The following is a 13838-nucleotide window of genomic DNA, read 5'->3' as shown; positions in this document are numbered from 1 at the left end:
TTTGATAAAAGGAGGCAATATGTTTTATTCATGCATAATTACTTTAACATCATAATGGCCCTGCCAATGTTCTTCATGCTTCACAGAATAAAGAGCAGGATGTGCCCAAGTTACTGCCTTGTAAGGCTTGCCTCTGACTGGTTCTTAGAGCGTCCAAAAGGTATATGCAGTAATGTTGATTCCACCCATTAGTTTTGAGTCACAAGTGAATTTAGTTGAAAAAATCCTGTGTGAGAGAATCAGAGTTCTGGTACTATTCCTTAATAGCAATCTATTTTTCCTAGTGTGAAATGAATGGAAGTATATTCCTCTAAAGCAGAGCCTAACCCCTTTATGCTCCAGAGATTGTCTGGAATATTCCAGGATGGGGGATGGAACAGAATTAACCGATTTGTAACTATTGGGTTCACGTGACTTGCAACTCAGACTGCCCCAGACCATCAATCAGAGGCTTCAGTCTGGCTGGCCATCTTTTACCCTCAGCTATCACCCACTCACTAGCCAATCTATTGTACTGGAAAGGACTGCAGTTTCTGAAACAAATATTCTGACAAACATAGCAAAGATAATCATCAAGTTGACAATATTAAAGTGATTAGGATCCTTTATGCTCCTCACCTCACCCCTCACTAGCATTAGGCGCTTCCCTTTCCCTCAAGTTCTAGCCAGTAGGCGCTACACTGGGATTCGCATGGTGGCAATGCTCCTTGTACACTTATTTGCCCAGTTTCTTGTCATGGAACATGCTAACGTTCAGCACCCTGCAGCATGTGACTGCCACATATCCTATGCATATTAGGCCAGTGAGAGGCAAGTGAGCAAATAATCTGGGTCAAGGCCGGTCGGGGGCTTAGATGTTGCTTGGTTTCCAGTTGGGGTTGAAATTGCTCTTCAGGGGCTCCCAGCACTTGTGGTAGCTCTTGTCCAAGCGGTTGCACGTCGTCAGACCCCACTTAGTCACAGCCATGCTGAAGGAGGACTCAAACATGAAGGCCTGCAGTGGGAAAAGACACGGGGTCATTGAAGAGTAGAGGCAAGCATCACAGCACACACTTTCCAGAGGACAGATAACAAGTTGACCCTCTCAGCCCACCATCCACCATTCACGAAAGGAACACATGCAGGTGCTTTCTCAAGTATGACTTACTTTACATGGATAACTATTTCACATTCTTTAGGGTTGAAATCTCCAACAGCCCCATTAAGGCACTATGAACATTTTCAAGCAGCCAGCAGGCTTCTGATGCTTAGCAGTGCACTCACTGCAGCACTGAAGGTTGTCACAGTATGAAGGGCAGTGACAGCCTTCACTGTAACTAACACAAATGGAGAGCACGTGTCCAGGGATGGCTAAATGCAACACATACTTTTTTCTTTTTACACATCGTGGCATAGGCGTACCCGCCGTCGCCACTACATTCACCACAGTCCTTTGGGGCAACTTGCTGGTGTGACGAGCAGTGTACGACCAACTTGTGTCCAAATGGAGAGCATAGTTGAGGTACCCAAGAATGGATGACATGAGGTATTAATTATGACACAGAAACGGCAGGTGTAAACAAGGAGGATTTACAATCAAAGCATCTCCAAGTGTCTCTCAGGAAGCAAATTAAATATTTGCTAAATTTGCTTCAGTTTATTGCTTTGGCCATCTGGTACTTTGACCTATGCAGTAGATACATTCTGATGAAGAGACTTTGCTACATGTGCCCTGCTGAAAAGACAAAAGTTTATATCTAGTATTCCATAAATTTGAGGGGGCGTGGCCTGACGCCATTGGAGTGATTGGCATCTCTAAGAGTTCCCGGCCGCACACCGCCATCCGGCCCCATCCTGATGTCCCTCCTGACGATCTTGCCCCCCTGTTGCACCTAAGGGAGCGAAGGCCGAGATCCTTGCTTCTGCACACCGCCACCGTGAGGAGTTCTAAGATGGTGGCCAGCGCATAATGGGGCCCAGAGCACTAGGCCCTGCGGGCACTGCGGCTGAGTCTCGACCTTTCCCTAGCCTTTGGATCGGCCAAAACCTCTGCCAGCTGCCAGCGGCAAAAACAGAGGGGCGATGTGCTCCACAGAGCCACCTGCCCATAAAGACACTAAGTACAAACGGCGCTGGAAGCCGGACAGACACTGATGGTGGCCCCAGACTGACATAGGCCCTTGAGGAGGACCGATCATGTGGCGATCGCGCACCTGTACTACGGGGAAGGGACCCACTGGTGATATTGACTGTGTGGGGTTTTCCTCCTTTACTTCCTCTCCTCCAGCCAGTTGGGCTCCCTTAGCGGTGAGCTGCCGGGGGGTGGTCGGTGGGCTGGTGCTGCCCTGCTCAGATTGAGCTGAACTTGATACTTACTTTGCCCTGCGCCGGCTGGTCGTGCCGCCCTGGCATTGCTGTGGCTGGTGGGCCACGGAGTCCTTGGGGTGCAAGGATCTCACGAACGGCTGCTCTTGGATGCTGGCTCCAGGGGGCCTGAGACTGTGCTGCTGCCTGGCCTGGGGGCTCTGATGGGACTTGATCCATGGTCTTTTCTTCACACCTGAAGGGGAATGGCTGCTTGCCTGCTCGAAGGCTGTGGCAGGAGTTGGGGTGTCCTGTGCTGTCTCTGGTGGGGCGTGTGTTGTGGTCTTGCTTAGTTCCCTCTCCTTTTCTTTCACACCCTTATTACCTTGCCCTTTTTCCCTTTCCATCCCTGTGCTTGGTTGTGTTCTTACATTCCATGTGTCATAGATGGACAACAGAATGTTCTGTTCTGGCAACTGGATCTCTGGCAGCTGGAGCTTAGCTGCTGCCTGAGCTGGCGGTCCTTTACACTGTACTTCTAAATAAAGCTACTTAAAGATTCCAGTGTGCCCCTTGGACTTCTTTACACTGACCCTGTGGCCGTTGCTCTGGCCGGCGCCCACCTATCTTTCCTGCTGTGAGATACCGGAACTGTGAGTGGAGAGGGGCGCACATTGGGGGGTCCTTCAGTGCTCCATTGACTGCTGGGAGTGCAGAGCAGTGTCCTCCCTGGGGCCTGTGCTAGGACTACTGTGCACTTGCTTTTCCTTGCTTTTACCTCCCTCTGCTGTGATCCCCATGCGGTCATGGGCAGGCGTTCTAAATGGCAGACCCCTCTGACTCCAGGACTACTACTACTGCAGCGGAAGTGGTGGAGGATGACACCACACGTTCGCCTAAAGCCCCTGGGGAGGCTCCTGTGGCCGCACTCGAGTCTATCCTTTTGGCTATTAATCCCACTAGGGAATCCCTAGAACTCAAAATGGACACTGTTGTGGCAGATTTTGGAATCCTCTGTGATGATCAACGCAAAACGTCTGAGAAAATCTCTGCCAATGAGAAGGCTATCGCTGAGTTGGGGCCTGCGTCTGGGACAGTGACGTTCAAGGAGAGGCTACGGAAGTTGGAGTATAGGGTGACGATGCTGAGTGGAGGGCCCGTAGACATAGATGCTTTTCTAGAAGGATGGATCAGAGACAAGGTTGCCCCTGAGGGACTGTCCCCCTTCTTTACCCTGGAGCAGGTGCATAGGGTTCTGCCACCGGCACCTCCCAGGCGGATGGTGGACAAACTGTTGCATTATTGGGAACTAGATCACATCCTGAAGCAGGCACGGACAAAGGGAAAACTGATCACTGACAACCACAGAGTGATGCTGTTCCCAGAATTTACTATGGCTGTACAGAAGCAGCGGGAGTCATTCTTAGAGGATAAAAAGTGCCTTCAACAGATGGACATTCAGTATTCAATGCTGGTCCGGCAAGACTCCGGATCATCGCAAGTGCAGGTTCACAGTTCTTGAAGAAGAGGTGTGGCACCGCAGCCAGGGCGACTGACACTGGAATTTGGGGATCACGGTTCGATCCCCGGCGCCAGCGGCAGATTAGCCCAGCACCGTGTGACTCTGGGCAATAGCTTCCCGACGGCCCCCAATGTCTAGAGACCCTTACGGGTGAGTGTTCGCGCTTTACAAATGTGGATTATTGTTCTTCAGGAACCGCAGGATGTATGGGACTAGATCGATCTGCAGTTGCAGGACGTTGAGCCCTCTGCCACTTGCCAAGCACATGGCAATCGGCCCAGAGACATATTTCTAAAGAGGCTGAATGACAACACGACAGGCAGCGGGCGGTGGCGGTGACAGCGCTTATAGCCGGCTCTGGGAGCGAACCACGTGTAGTGGTGGCTTCGGGCCTGGGGTGTGATACGTCTACAGACCCCGGGACGGACTTTGCCATATATTCGGGGCCGGATCAAGAGCTTCCCCACATTGCTCCAAGGTCGGCTGATGATATTATTTGACACTGATTGACCACGGCTGATCTGAGTGCCCCTGCTTTGCATCCTGGGGGGTTGCTGTGCTATGCCCTATAGAAGAGTCTTACTCTGTGGGGTGTAGCATAGAGGGTTCCTTCACTTGTGGACATTGTTTGAATGGGCTGGATGGTGAGTAGTGGAGCCGGAGGGCACGGGTGCCTATGGTACACATTACCCCCACTGCTGTTTTCCACGTGGGACATTATCACGGCTGTTAAATATTGTTTTCATTATTTGGTTTGGATGGGTGGATGTTGCCTTACTGTCCTGAGGGGGGATGTTTTGTTTTGTTTTATTGAAGCCTCGGTATGGGGTGCAATGGCTACATCGATCTAGAATTGGAGGGGCGGGGTGAATGCTGCTCTGGATACTGCACCTGTTGAGGGTAAAGTGGCTGTTATACATCATCATGCCAGGGGACTGCATGCACTATAAGTTTGTATCCTGGAATGTTCGGGGCCTCAATAATATTGCTAAGCAGTGCAAAGTGCGCTCTTATTTGAAGCGGAGGAGGGTTTTGCTTTCCAATGTCGCTCACATTTCTGTCTGGAATGACATTCACTTTAAACTAGGGATTGTCCCTGCTCTCCAGCTGTCATTTTAAACACAATGCCAAGGATGTGAGAGAGGAGTCAAATGGGGTCTCCCAAATGGGTCATCTGACTTGAAAAGACTTTGTAGGATATTCCCGCATTCAGAACAGAGGCCATAGAAACTTTGCAGAGTTGTGCACTTAAAGAAGCCATGGGAGAGCTCTGATTCACCATTCTGGATTTTGAGCATACAAATCTGGGGAGTGTTGATACCACGATTGATCATCATGGCTGATATCACGGAAGGCTCGTTAAAAAAAGCCTTTAGGTTTACAAAGCTAGAGGTATTTTTCCTCCAGAAAGTTTCTACCTCTCAAGGTAAAAACTTTCAGTGGAACCAACCACCAACTTTTGCCTGAGTGTATTAACTTACTAGTGAACGTCAGAAGGTGACTCGGTCTTGATCAATCACAAAGAGGTAATGGCATTTGTTATTTTTGCATTTCACACAGTACGAACTACGAATCTGGACACCTAGGCTGTGTTTTGCTTTCTTTATAACTTTACGACTCCTGCATCAGAAATTCTTTATCTGGTGTTTATTTTTTTTGTATAAATTGGTTTTGAACTTCGAATTTATTTCTTAATAATATACTTCGCTGGTTCATTAGCAATCTTTCTGAATATCTGGCTCAAGCTGGATAAGGATGTTACTTAGATATTGTGGTGGAATTTGAGCTATGAGGCATGACTGACTTGAAAGTTCTGTAATAATCAGGCAGGTCAGCAGAACCCTGAATAATCAGTGGCGGGCGAAAAGATTGACCCTACCGCTTTGTCATGATAACCAAGGTCATGCATTGGGTGGATAAGAACATCATGTCAAACAGTACAGAGCTAAGTGAAACCGCATCAGAACATGCAAGGCCAATGACCCATTCGTGAACACCACTGGTGAACAAGGCTGTCCTAAATCACGCCTGGGAGGGATAGCTGAATACATCCCTTCTTAGTTGTACTTTAACAATCACATGACACTTTACTCTAGATGTTCTAAGGCAGGGCTACATATGGGACATATGGAAAACCTTGGGAGGCTAAGGGCCAATGTGCTACAGTGAGGGCTAAATAGAAGGAGGGGTAGTCAGCTATTCATCCTGGCAAACAGCCCTGAAAAAAAGCAATCAATTCCCTTGTGGACACATATATAATTTGCTATCACCTCCCATAATCTGCCTGGAGTCTGTCTGCCTCATTTTCTACACTAACATGGTTCACCATAGAGTTGGTATTTTCCAAGATTCCATATTTCCCAGAGTTGCCTTTAGCTTCCAGGCCACCACTATTGTAAGGTTGTGCGGCTCACAAAAAACAGCTTCTTTCTTTAGAGGGGTGCACAGCTTAACACCTCTGACAAACATTGACTGGGATACCACAAGAACAGACAATAAAGCTCGCTTCCTTTGCTAATGCCCCCAGATGTCTGCAGTATTGGTTTGAATTACATAATATGTTGACCCGTCTGCGGGGTGGTTAGTGGGTATGTTCATTTGAATATTACACTGTGAGAGTCAGCATAGCACTTACTTATTCATTGGCTGCAACAAAACAAAGAGCACAAAATCCCTTTCAGTACAGGTAGGAAGGAGTATGGTGGGGGGGGGGGGGGGGGGGGGGCAGGTCATGTGTCCATAGGGACTAATAAACCTTATAGAAAAGTAAGTCCCGTGCTCTTCATGCCACTGGAATCAAGCTATCCTGGCTGAAGAGGGGTGAAACCCCGAAACCGGTCCTAGGATGCTTGTTTCCAGACCAGGGAGGACCTGGCCTGGCAGTTCGGGCTGGACTGTTCCCATTGGGCACAAGGTCAAGACTGATTTGCATCTGGCAGGGTCTGAACTGGAATGGCATGGTGAGCAAAAAAACGATGGATTTAGGCCAAGATCTCTGTACTGGGGTGAATGTATGACATTGTTCTGCATTTTGTCCATCAATAGTTCTTTTTGCATTTGTCACCCAGAGTGGGACGGGTATGCTCAGACGTGAGTCCCGTGCTCTCCATGCCACTGCAATCAAGCTATCCTGGCTGAAGAGGGGTGAAACCCCGAAACCGGTCCTAGGATGCTTGTTTCAAGACCAGGGAGGACATGGCCTGGCAGTTCGGGCTGGACTGTTCCCATTGGGCACAGGGTCAAGACTTATTTGCATATAGCTGGGTCCAAACTGGAATGGCATGGTGAGCAAAAAAACAATGGATTTAGGCCCAGATCTCTGTACTGGGGTGAATTAATGACATTGTTCTGTATTCTGTCCATCAATAGTTCTTTTTGCATGCTTCATCACCGGCAACCTCTCCCCATCCTGGAAGGGCAGTGCCACCAGGGTGGACTCAACCTCCAGGAAGGACTTCTTAGATAAAAGCTACTGGATAATAGAGGGATCCAGATAGGGGAGATAAAAATACCTTAATATATCCCGGCTATTTGCCTTTATTAATGGGTACATTAGGTAAGGTCAAAAACTGACGGGGCGTTAGTATGACATCAATGACTCAGACCGTCGTAAAAAGTCAGCCCAGTCAAGAGGAAGTTAGGGATCTTTGGCCCTTAGGAATGCCCCAGACCAGTATGGGTTTCTAGGCTGGGCAGAAATACGTTTGCCTGACTTTTTATGGCGGTGTGAGTCATTGCTCTCAGGCTACCACCCCACGCATGGTCTTGGCGTGAAATTCCGCTCTGCTCGCGGAGTTTGGCAGAGTTTTTCCACCCTGCTGGAGTTATTTTCTCGCTCGGCAACCTTAAGTTGGTGAGCGCAAGCGAGGAAAGGAAAATGCTACTTACCAGTATGCATCTGTTCTTGGCATGTAGAGCTGCAGAGTTGTACACTTTTGCATATATCGCCATCTGGTGTTGGGCTCGGATGTTTGCATGTTGTTTTTGTCTTTGAAGAAGTCTTTGTAGTCACAAGGATGGTGACTCCTCCTTCGGTCGACAGTGCGCATGGGCATTGGCTCCATCGTTTGATTGTTTTTGCCACATAGGGTTAGATGAAGTAGTGAGAAGTAGAAAGATGTCCAAGCCGTAATGTATCTAAGTAAGATAATACTGGAACAGATAGAGGTATCCGGGGAGGCGGGTGGGCGTGTACAACTCTGCAGCTCTACATGCCAAGAACAGATGCATACTGATAAGTAGCATTTTCCGTTCGAGGCATATTAGCTGCAGATTGTACACTTTTGCATAGACTATACAGCAGTTACCTCTTTAGCGGTGGCTACCTGTATCTGTTGCATTAGTTTGAAATAGTGTCCTTAATATAGCCTGGCCCACAGTAGCTTTTGCCTGCACATCTACACAATAGTGTTTTGTGAAGGTGTGCGGTGTAGCCCAAGTTGCTGCTTTGCACATGTCATCTAGGGGAATGTTCCCTAAGAATGCCATAGAAGCCCCTAATTTGCGTGTAGAGTGAGCTCTAGGGGGAATGGTTAATGCGTTTTTGGCTTTGATGTAGCATATTTGTATGCATTTTATAATCCACCTCACAATTCCTGTCTTGGATATTAGATTACCTTTATGAGGTGGGGAGGAAGCCACAAAAAGTTGTTTGGTCTTTCTAACAGATTTTGTTCTTTCAATGTAAAGTATTGCTCTTTTAACATCCATGGTGTGTAGAGCTCGTTCTGCCACTGAGTCTGGTTGAGGAAAAAACACTGGGAGTTCAACGGACTGGTTTAGATGGAAGGCAGATACTACTTTGGGTAAAGATTTTGGGTTAGTCCTAAGAACCACTTTATTATGACGGATTTGTAAAAATGGTTCTTGTATGGTTAATGCCTGGAGTTCACTGACTCGTCTGAGAGATGTGATAGCAATCAGAAAGGCTACTTTCCAAGTGAGGAACTGTAGTTCGCATTTGTGGAGAGGTTCAAAAGGCGGACCCATTAGTCTGGTAAGGACTACATTAAGGTTCCAAACCGGAGAAGGTGGAGCTATTGGTGGAATTATTCTTTTAAGTCCTTCCATAAAAGCTTTGATAGCAGGAACTCGAAACAAAGACAAGTGTTGTCTGTTTTGTAGGTAGGCGGCTATGGCGGCTAGATGTAACCTAATAGATGTATACGTTAGGTTACATTGTTGTAGGTGCAAGAGGTAACAGATGATGTTCTGAATGGAAGCACCTAGTGGGTTGATTTTGTTGTGCGTGCAATAAATCACGATTCGCTTCCATTTTGCGCATAGCATGCCCTTGTTGTAGGGCGTCTAGCTTTTCTAATAACGTTCATACATTCTGGTGGGAGATTGAGATAGCCGAATTCTAAGATTTCAGGTGCCAGATCACAAGGTTGAGTTGATTGGGATCTGGGTGTCTTATCTCGCCATGGTTCTGAGTAAGAAGTTTGGGCAAGAGGTGTAGTTTTTGATGAGGTACTACCGATAGTTCCAATAGAGTTGTGAACCATGGTTGCCTTGCCCATATTGGAGCAACTAGGATAATTTTCATGGAATGTTGTTTGAGTTTCCAAACCACTAACGGAATGAGTGGGAGAGGCGGAAAAGCATAGGCAAATTTGCCTGACCAATTCATCCATATCGCATTGCCTATGGACAATGGACAATGGGTGTGGGTATCTGGATGCAAAGTTTGGGCATTTTGCGTTTTGATGTGTGGCGAACAGATCTATTTCTGGGTGTCCCACATGCAAAAGAATGGAAGAACTTGAGGATGAAGTTCCTATACATGGATCTGCTGTGCTTGGCGGCTGAGCAGATCTGCAATCTGATTGTGTATGCCTGGGAGATGTTCTGCAAGTAGGTATATCTTTTGTGGAATGTCCCATCTCCATATGCTCTGAGCTGGGTGTGAGAGCTGCAGGGAGTGTGTCCCCCTTGCTTCTGTATGTAATACACTGCTGTCATGTTGTCTGTACGGATCAGGATAGTTTTGCCTAGAAGGTGTAGTTATAAAGATTTAAACAACAGGAAGATTGCTAACAATTCCAGGTAGTTGATGTGAAATTGTTTTTGTTGGGGGATCCAGATACCCTGAATGGTACGAGTTTGAAGATGAGCTCCCCAACCAGTGAGCTATGCGTCTGTTGTTAGCACTGTCTGTGGAACTTGCTCGAGCAACGACCGCCCTTTGGAAAGGTTCTGTGTGTTCCACCATTGTAGAGAGCGATGTGTGCGGTCGTCCACCAACACCAGATCTGTTAGCTGACCTTGAGCCTGGTTCCACTGACGTGCTAAACATTCTTGTAATGGACGCATTTGTAGTCTTGCATGAGGAACGAGAAAAATGCAAGAGGCCATGATCTCTATTAATTGCATGAACACTTGTGCTGGTAGTGAGTGTTGTGGCTGAAATATTTGGACAAGTGCTTGTATAGCACCTATCCTAACTGGGTTAGGATATGCTAGGGCTGTGGAAGTGTTTATTGTAGCTCCTAGGTATTGTTGTATTCTGGACGGTTGGAGGTGGGATTTGCCCAGATTTATGGTGAATCCCAGACTGTGAAGCAGTTGTATTGACGGTTGGAGGTGGGATTTGCCCAGATTTATGGTGAATCCCAGACTGTGAAGCAGTTGTATTGAGCTGAGCGTGTGTTGAACACAGCTGTTGTGGGATTTTGCTTTTATGAGCCAGTCGTCCAGATAAGGGAAGACATGAATGTGTTGTCTTCTTAAATGGGCTACAACCACTGCGAGGCACTTTGTGAAAACTCTGGGTGCCATGGAGACCCCGAATGGTAGAACTTTGAATTGGTAGTGTTGACCATCTACCACAAACCTGAGATATTGAGATATTTCCTGTGAGCTGGATGAATGGGAATGTGGAAGTAGGTTTTCTTTAGATCTAGGGTGGAGAAAAATTCACCTTGCTGAAGTAGTGGAAGCACTTGTTGTAAAGTGACCATGTGGAAGTGGTCCGATTGGATATAGAAGTTGAGTGGTCGGAGGTCCAGTATGGGCCTGAGAGAGTCGTTCCTTTTTGGAATTAGAAAATTGAGGGAATATCTCTCTGTGCCTTGATGAGGCAAGGGAACTGGCTCTATTGCATGTTTTTGCAATAGTGCAAGAACCTCTTGTTTGAGAAGCGTCAGGTGTTCTGATGACATTGGACGAGGTTTGGGAGGAATGTTGGGAGGGGTAGAAGTGAGTCCCAGGCAATAACCATACTGGATAATTTGTCTTACCCACTTGTCTGTTGTGATGGAATTCCAGACAGGCAGGAACTGTGAGAGGCATCCCCCGACAGGAGTGGGATGATTGGGGGGAAGTCACTGTTTGGTGTTAGGGGAGCTGTGGGTGTTATTACCCCTGCCTCTGCCCTTGTGGTTGTTACCCCTGTAACCTTTTCTAGAATATCCTCTGGTAAAAGGGCCCTGGTTGGGGCTTTGGTAGGATGAGGACGGGTGTTCTGGTGTATTTGTTTTCGATCCTGCACTATAAAAGGAGCGTTGAAAGGAGCCTCTAGTAGAGGTTGACTGCAGGGCTCCCATGGACTTGCCAGTCTCTGTGTCCTTTTTTATCTTCTCCAAAGATGTGTCCACTGCAGGGCCAAAGAGATGCTCATGGTCAAAACGCTGATTAAGGATACTGTTTTGCACTTCTTGTTTAAAGCCAGATATCCTGAGCCAGGCATGTCTGCGTAGTAAAACGCTAGTATTTACTGCGAGGGACGCGGTGTCTGCTGCGTTGAGCGCACATTTGATGGATGTGTTAGTGATCAGTTTGCCTTCCTGTATAAGGTAATTGGCTTTATCTTTATATTGTTGAGGTAAGTGTTGAATGAGCTTTTACAGCTCATCATAGTGAGCCCTGTCATACCTTGCCAAGAGGGCTTGTGTGTTGACTATTTTCCAATAGTTGGCAGCTAGAGACGCCATGCATTTGCCTGATGCATCTAATAATTTAGATTCTTTGTCTGGAGGTGGAGTGTCACCTGACCCTTGAGAATTTGCCTTTTTGCGTGCATTGACTACGACCAGGGAGTCTAAGGGAAGTTGACCCTTAATGTATATGGGGGCAGTGGGAGCTGCCTTGTATTTTTTATCTACTCTGGGGTTAAGTACCGTAGCTCTAACCAGGTCTTTGAACACTTCAGGAGCATGTCTAAGAAGACCTTTTAGCATTGGCAAGACATGAGATGATTTTTGTGGCTGGTCAAAGGTTCCTAGAAGGAAATCCACTTCTACAGGGTCTGAGTGTAGTTTGACTCCATGGTATGTTGCGGCCCTATTTATTAGTTGGGCAAAACCCACATTGTCATCTGGTGGAGAAGGTTTTGAGGGGTAGAAATCCGGATCATTGTGTAAATCTGGATCGGTATTATAGTCATGCCATGGGTCTGGATCCTGTGGTGGCTCATCAGGATCCTCAGTGTCTAATGGTATTATATTATCATCTTCTTGCTCCTCCCCATGTGCATCATCACTATCCTCTGGTTGTGGAGAATGTGCTGGAGAAATCAGTAGATTAGTGTTAATTGGTGGAGGGGTGAAGCTGGTGGTGAAGTATTAGTGGCCATGTTTATTTTCTTTAGAGGAACCGGTGCATGTGGTAAATGTTCTGGTTTCCTCTTTATAGGCAACGTAGTAAATATATGACCAGTCTTTGGATGAATTAAGATGGTGGTTTGCTTCGGATCTGGGAGAAAAGGTTTTTCGGAAACGATAGTTTTCTTCAGCGGGGAAGATTTCTCTTTGGAAACCGGTCTTGGCTGTTTAGCAACAGTGTCCGGTAAAGAAGCTTTCCCTGGCTCCGAGACCTTTGGTGCGGATTGTTTCGGTTCCGGAGGTTTCTGTTTGGGAGGCTTAGTTATGGAAGGCTTCTCTTTAGATGCCGAGCTCTTATCAGGCTGCTTCGGTGCCAATGGGTCTTTTAGAGGCTTTGGCGCCGAATGTTTTTCCAGTGCCGACAGAATCTCGGGAGACTCAGTTTTCGGTGCCGAAGTGCCGAAGATGGTTTTTCGAGATCGGGTGGCTGGCTCGAGTCGGAAGGCTTTTCTTTGTCCTTCGGAGCCGGGCCCAGAGGCGGGGCGTTCAAAGTCTTTGTTCGGTGTGGACCTGAGCCCGGAGGCGAAGGTGTCACCGGAGCCTTTGGTATGGGCTTGAGTGGGGCAGGGGTCTCGATACTCATGGCCCGTTGTCCTGGGGTAACGTCATCTTCAGCGTTGGAGTCGTCTGTTTCAGAGACTGAGACCTGTTCTTCCTGTTCTGATTCCGGAAGGCTATCGGGACCTGGATGGAAGATGTCCGGAATGGAGCGGGTGCCTTGGGACATCTTGTGGCATCGAGCCTGACGATCCCGGATGTTTTCTTGGACTTGAAGGATAGACAAGCCTCACAGTTGTCCTGTCGATGTTCTGGAGAGAGGCACAGATTACAGACGGAGTGGAGGTCCGAGTGTGGGAATTTAGCACCACACTGGGAACATTTCTTAAAGGGAGTCCGTTCCATCGACATCCGTCGTTACCAGCGCTGGTAGGCCCAAAGGCCCGCGTCGAAGTTCGCACGTTTTTGAAGTCGTCGTCGAGGGTGCGCGTCGAAGAGTACGCGATCGAGACAATACCGTTGGTTAGCAGTGACTGCACGTCGAAAGGGGGTTCGATAACGACACCGACCCGGAGCACAGCAAGTCACATCCGAACCCGATGGCAGAAAAAAACAATCTAACGATGGAGCCGATGCCCATGCGCACTGTCAACCGAAGGAGGAGTCACTAACCTTGTGACTACAAAGACTTCTTCGAAGACAAAAACAACATGCAAACATTCGAGCCCAACACCAGATGGCGATCTATGCAAAAGTATACAATCTGTCGCTCATATGCCTCGAACATCTTATTCCAGACCACCTCCCGTGAGATTTCACAACATGGGCAGTTGCAGATGCCCGCTATTGCTCGTGTTGAGAAACCGTTTGAGTAGAACATCTATTCGATTGGCAGAAAGAAGGTGCGCCCTTTTGCACTGCGCATGGGGCCA

At 47.7% G+C, this 13838-nt stretch overlaps 1 protein-coding gene across 1 annotated transcript in view; it reads right to left on the bottom strand.

The window, feature by feature from the left end:
* Positions 1 to 13838, bottom strand: part of HGD (homogentisate 1,2-dioxygenase) — a 200200-nt gene continuing 186362 nt past the window's right edge. The window contains exon 14 of the mRNA XM_085621044.1: positions 1 to 994. Coding sequence (XP_085477170.1) covers positions 851 to 994 — 144 coding nt within the window. The 3' untranslated portion in view covers positions 1 to 850. The remainder of the gene's footprint in view (positions 995 to 13838) is intronic.

This window comes from Triturus cristatus, chromosome 8 (assembly GCF_964204655.1).
Source record: "Triturus cristatus chromosome 8, aTriCri1.1, whole genome shotgun sequence".
In the NCBI taxonomy this organism is placed as follows: Eukaryota; Metazoa; Chordata; class Amphibia; order Caudata; family Salamandridae; genus Triturus; species Triturus cristatus.
The sequence above is the reverse complement of the archived record's forward strand: the minus strand, read 5'-3'. Positions and strand labels throughout refer to the sequence as shown.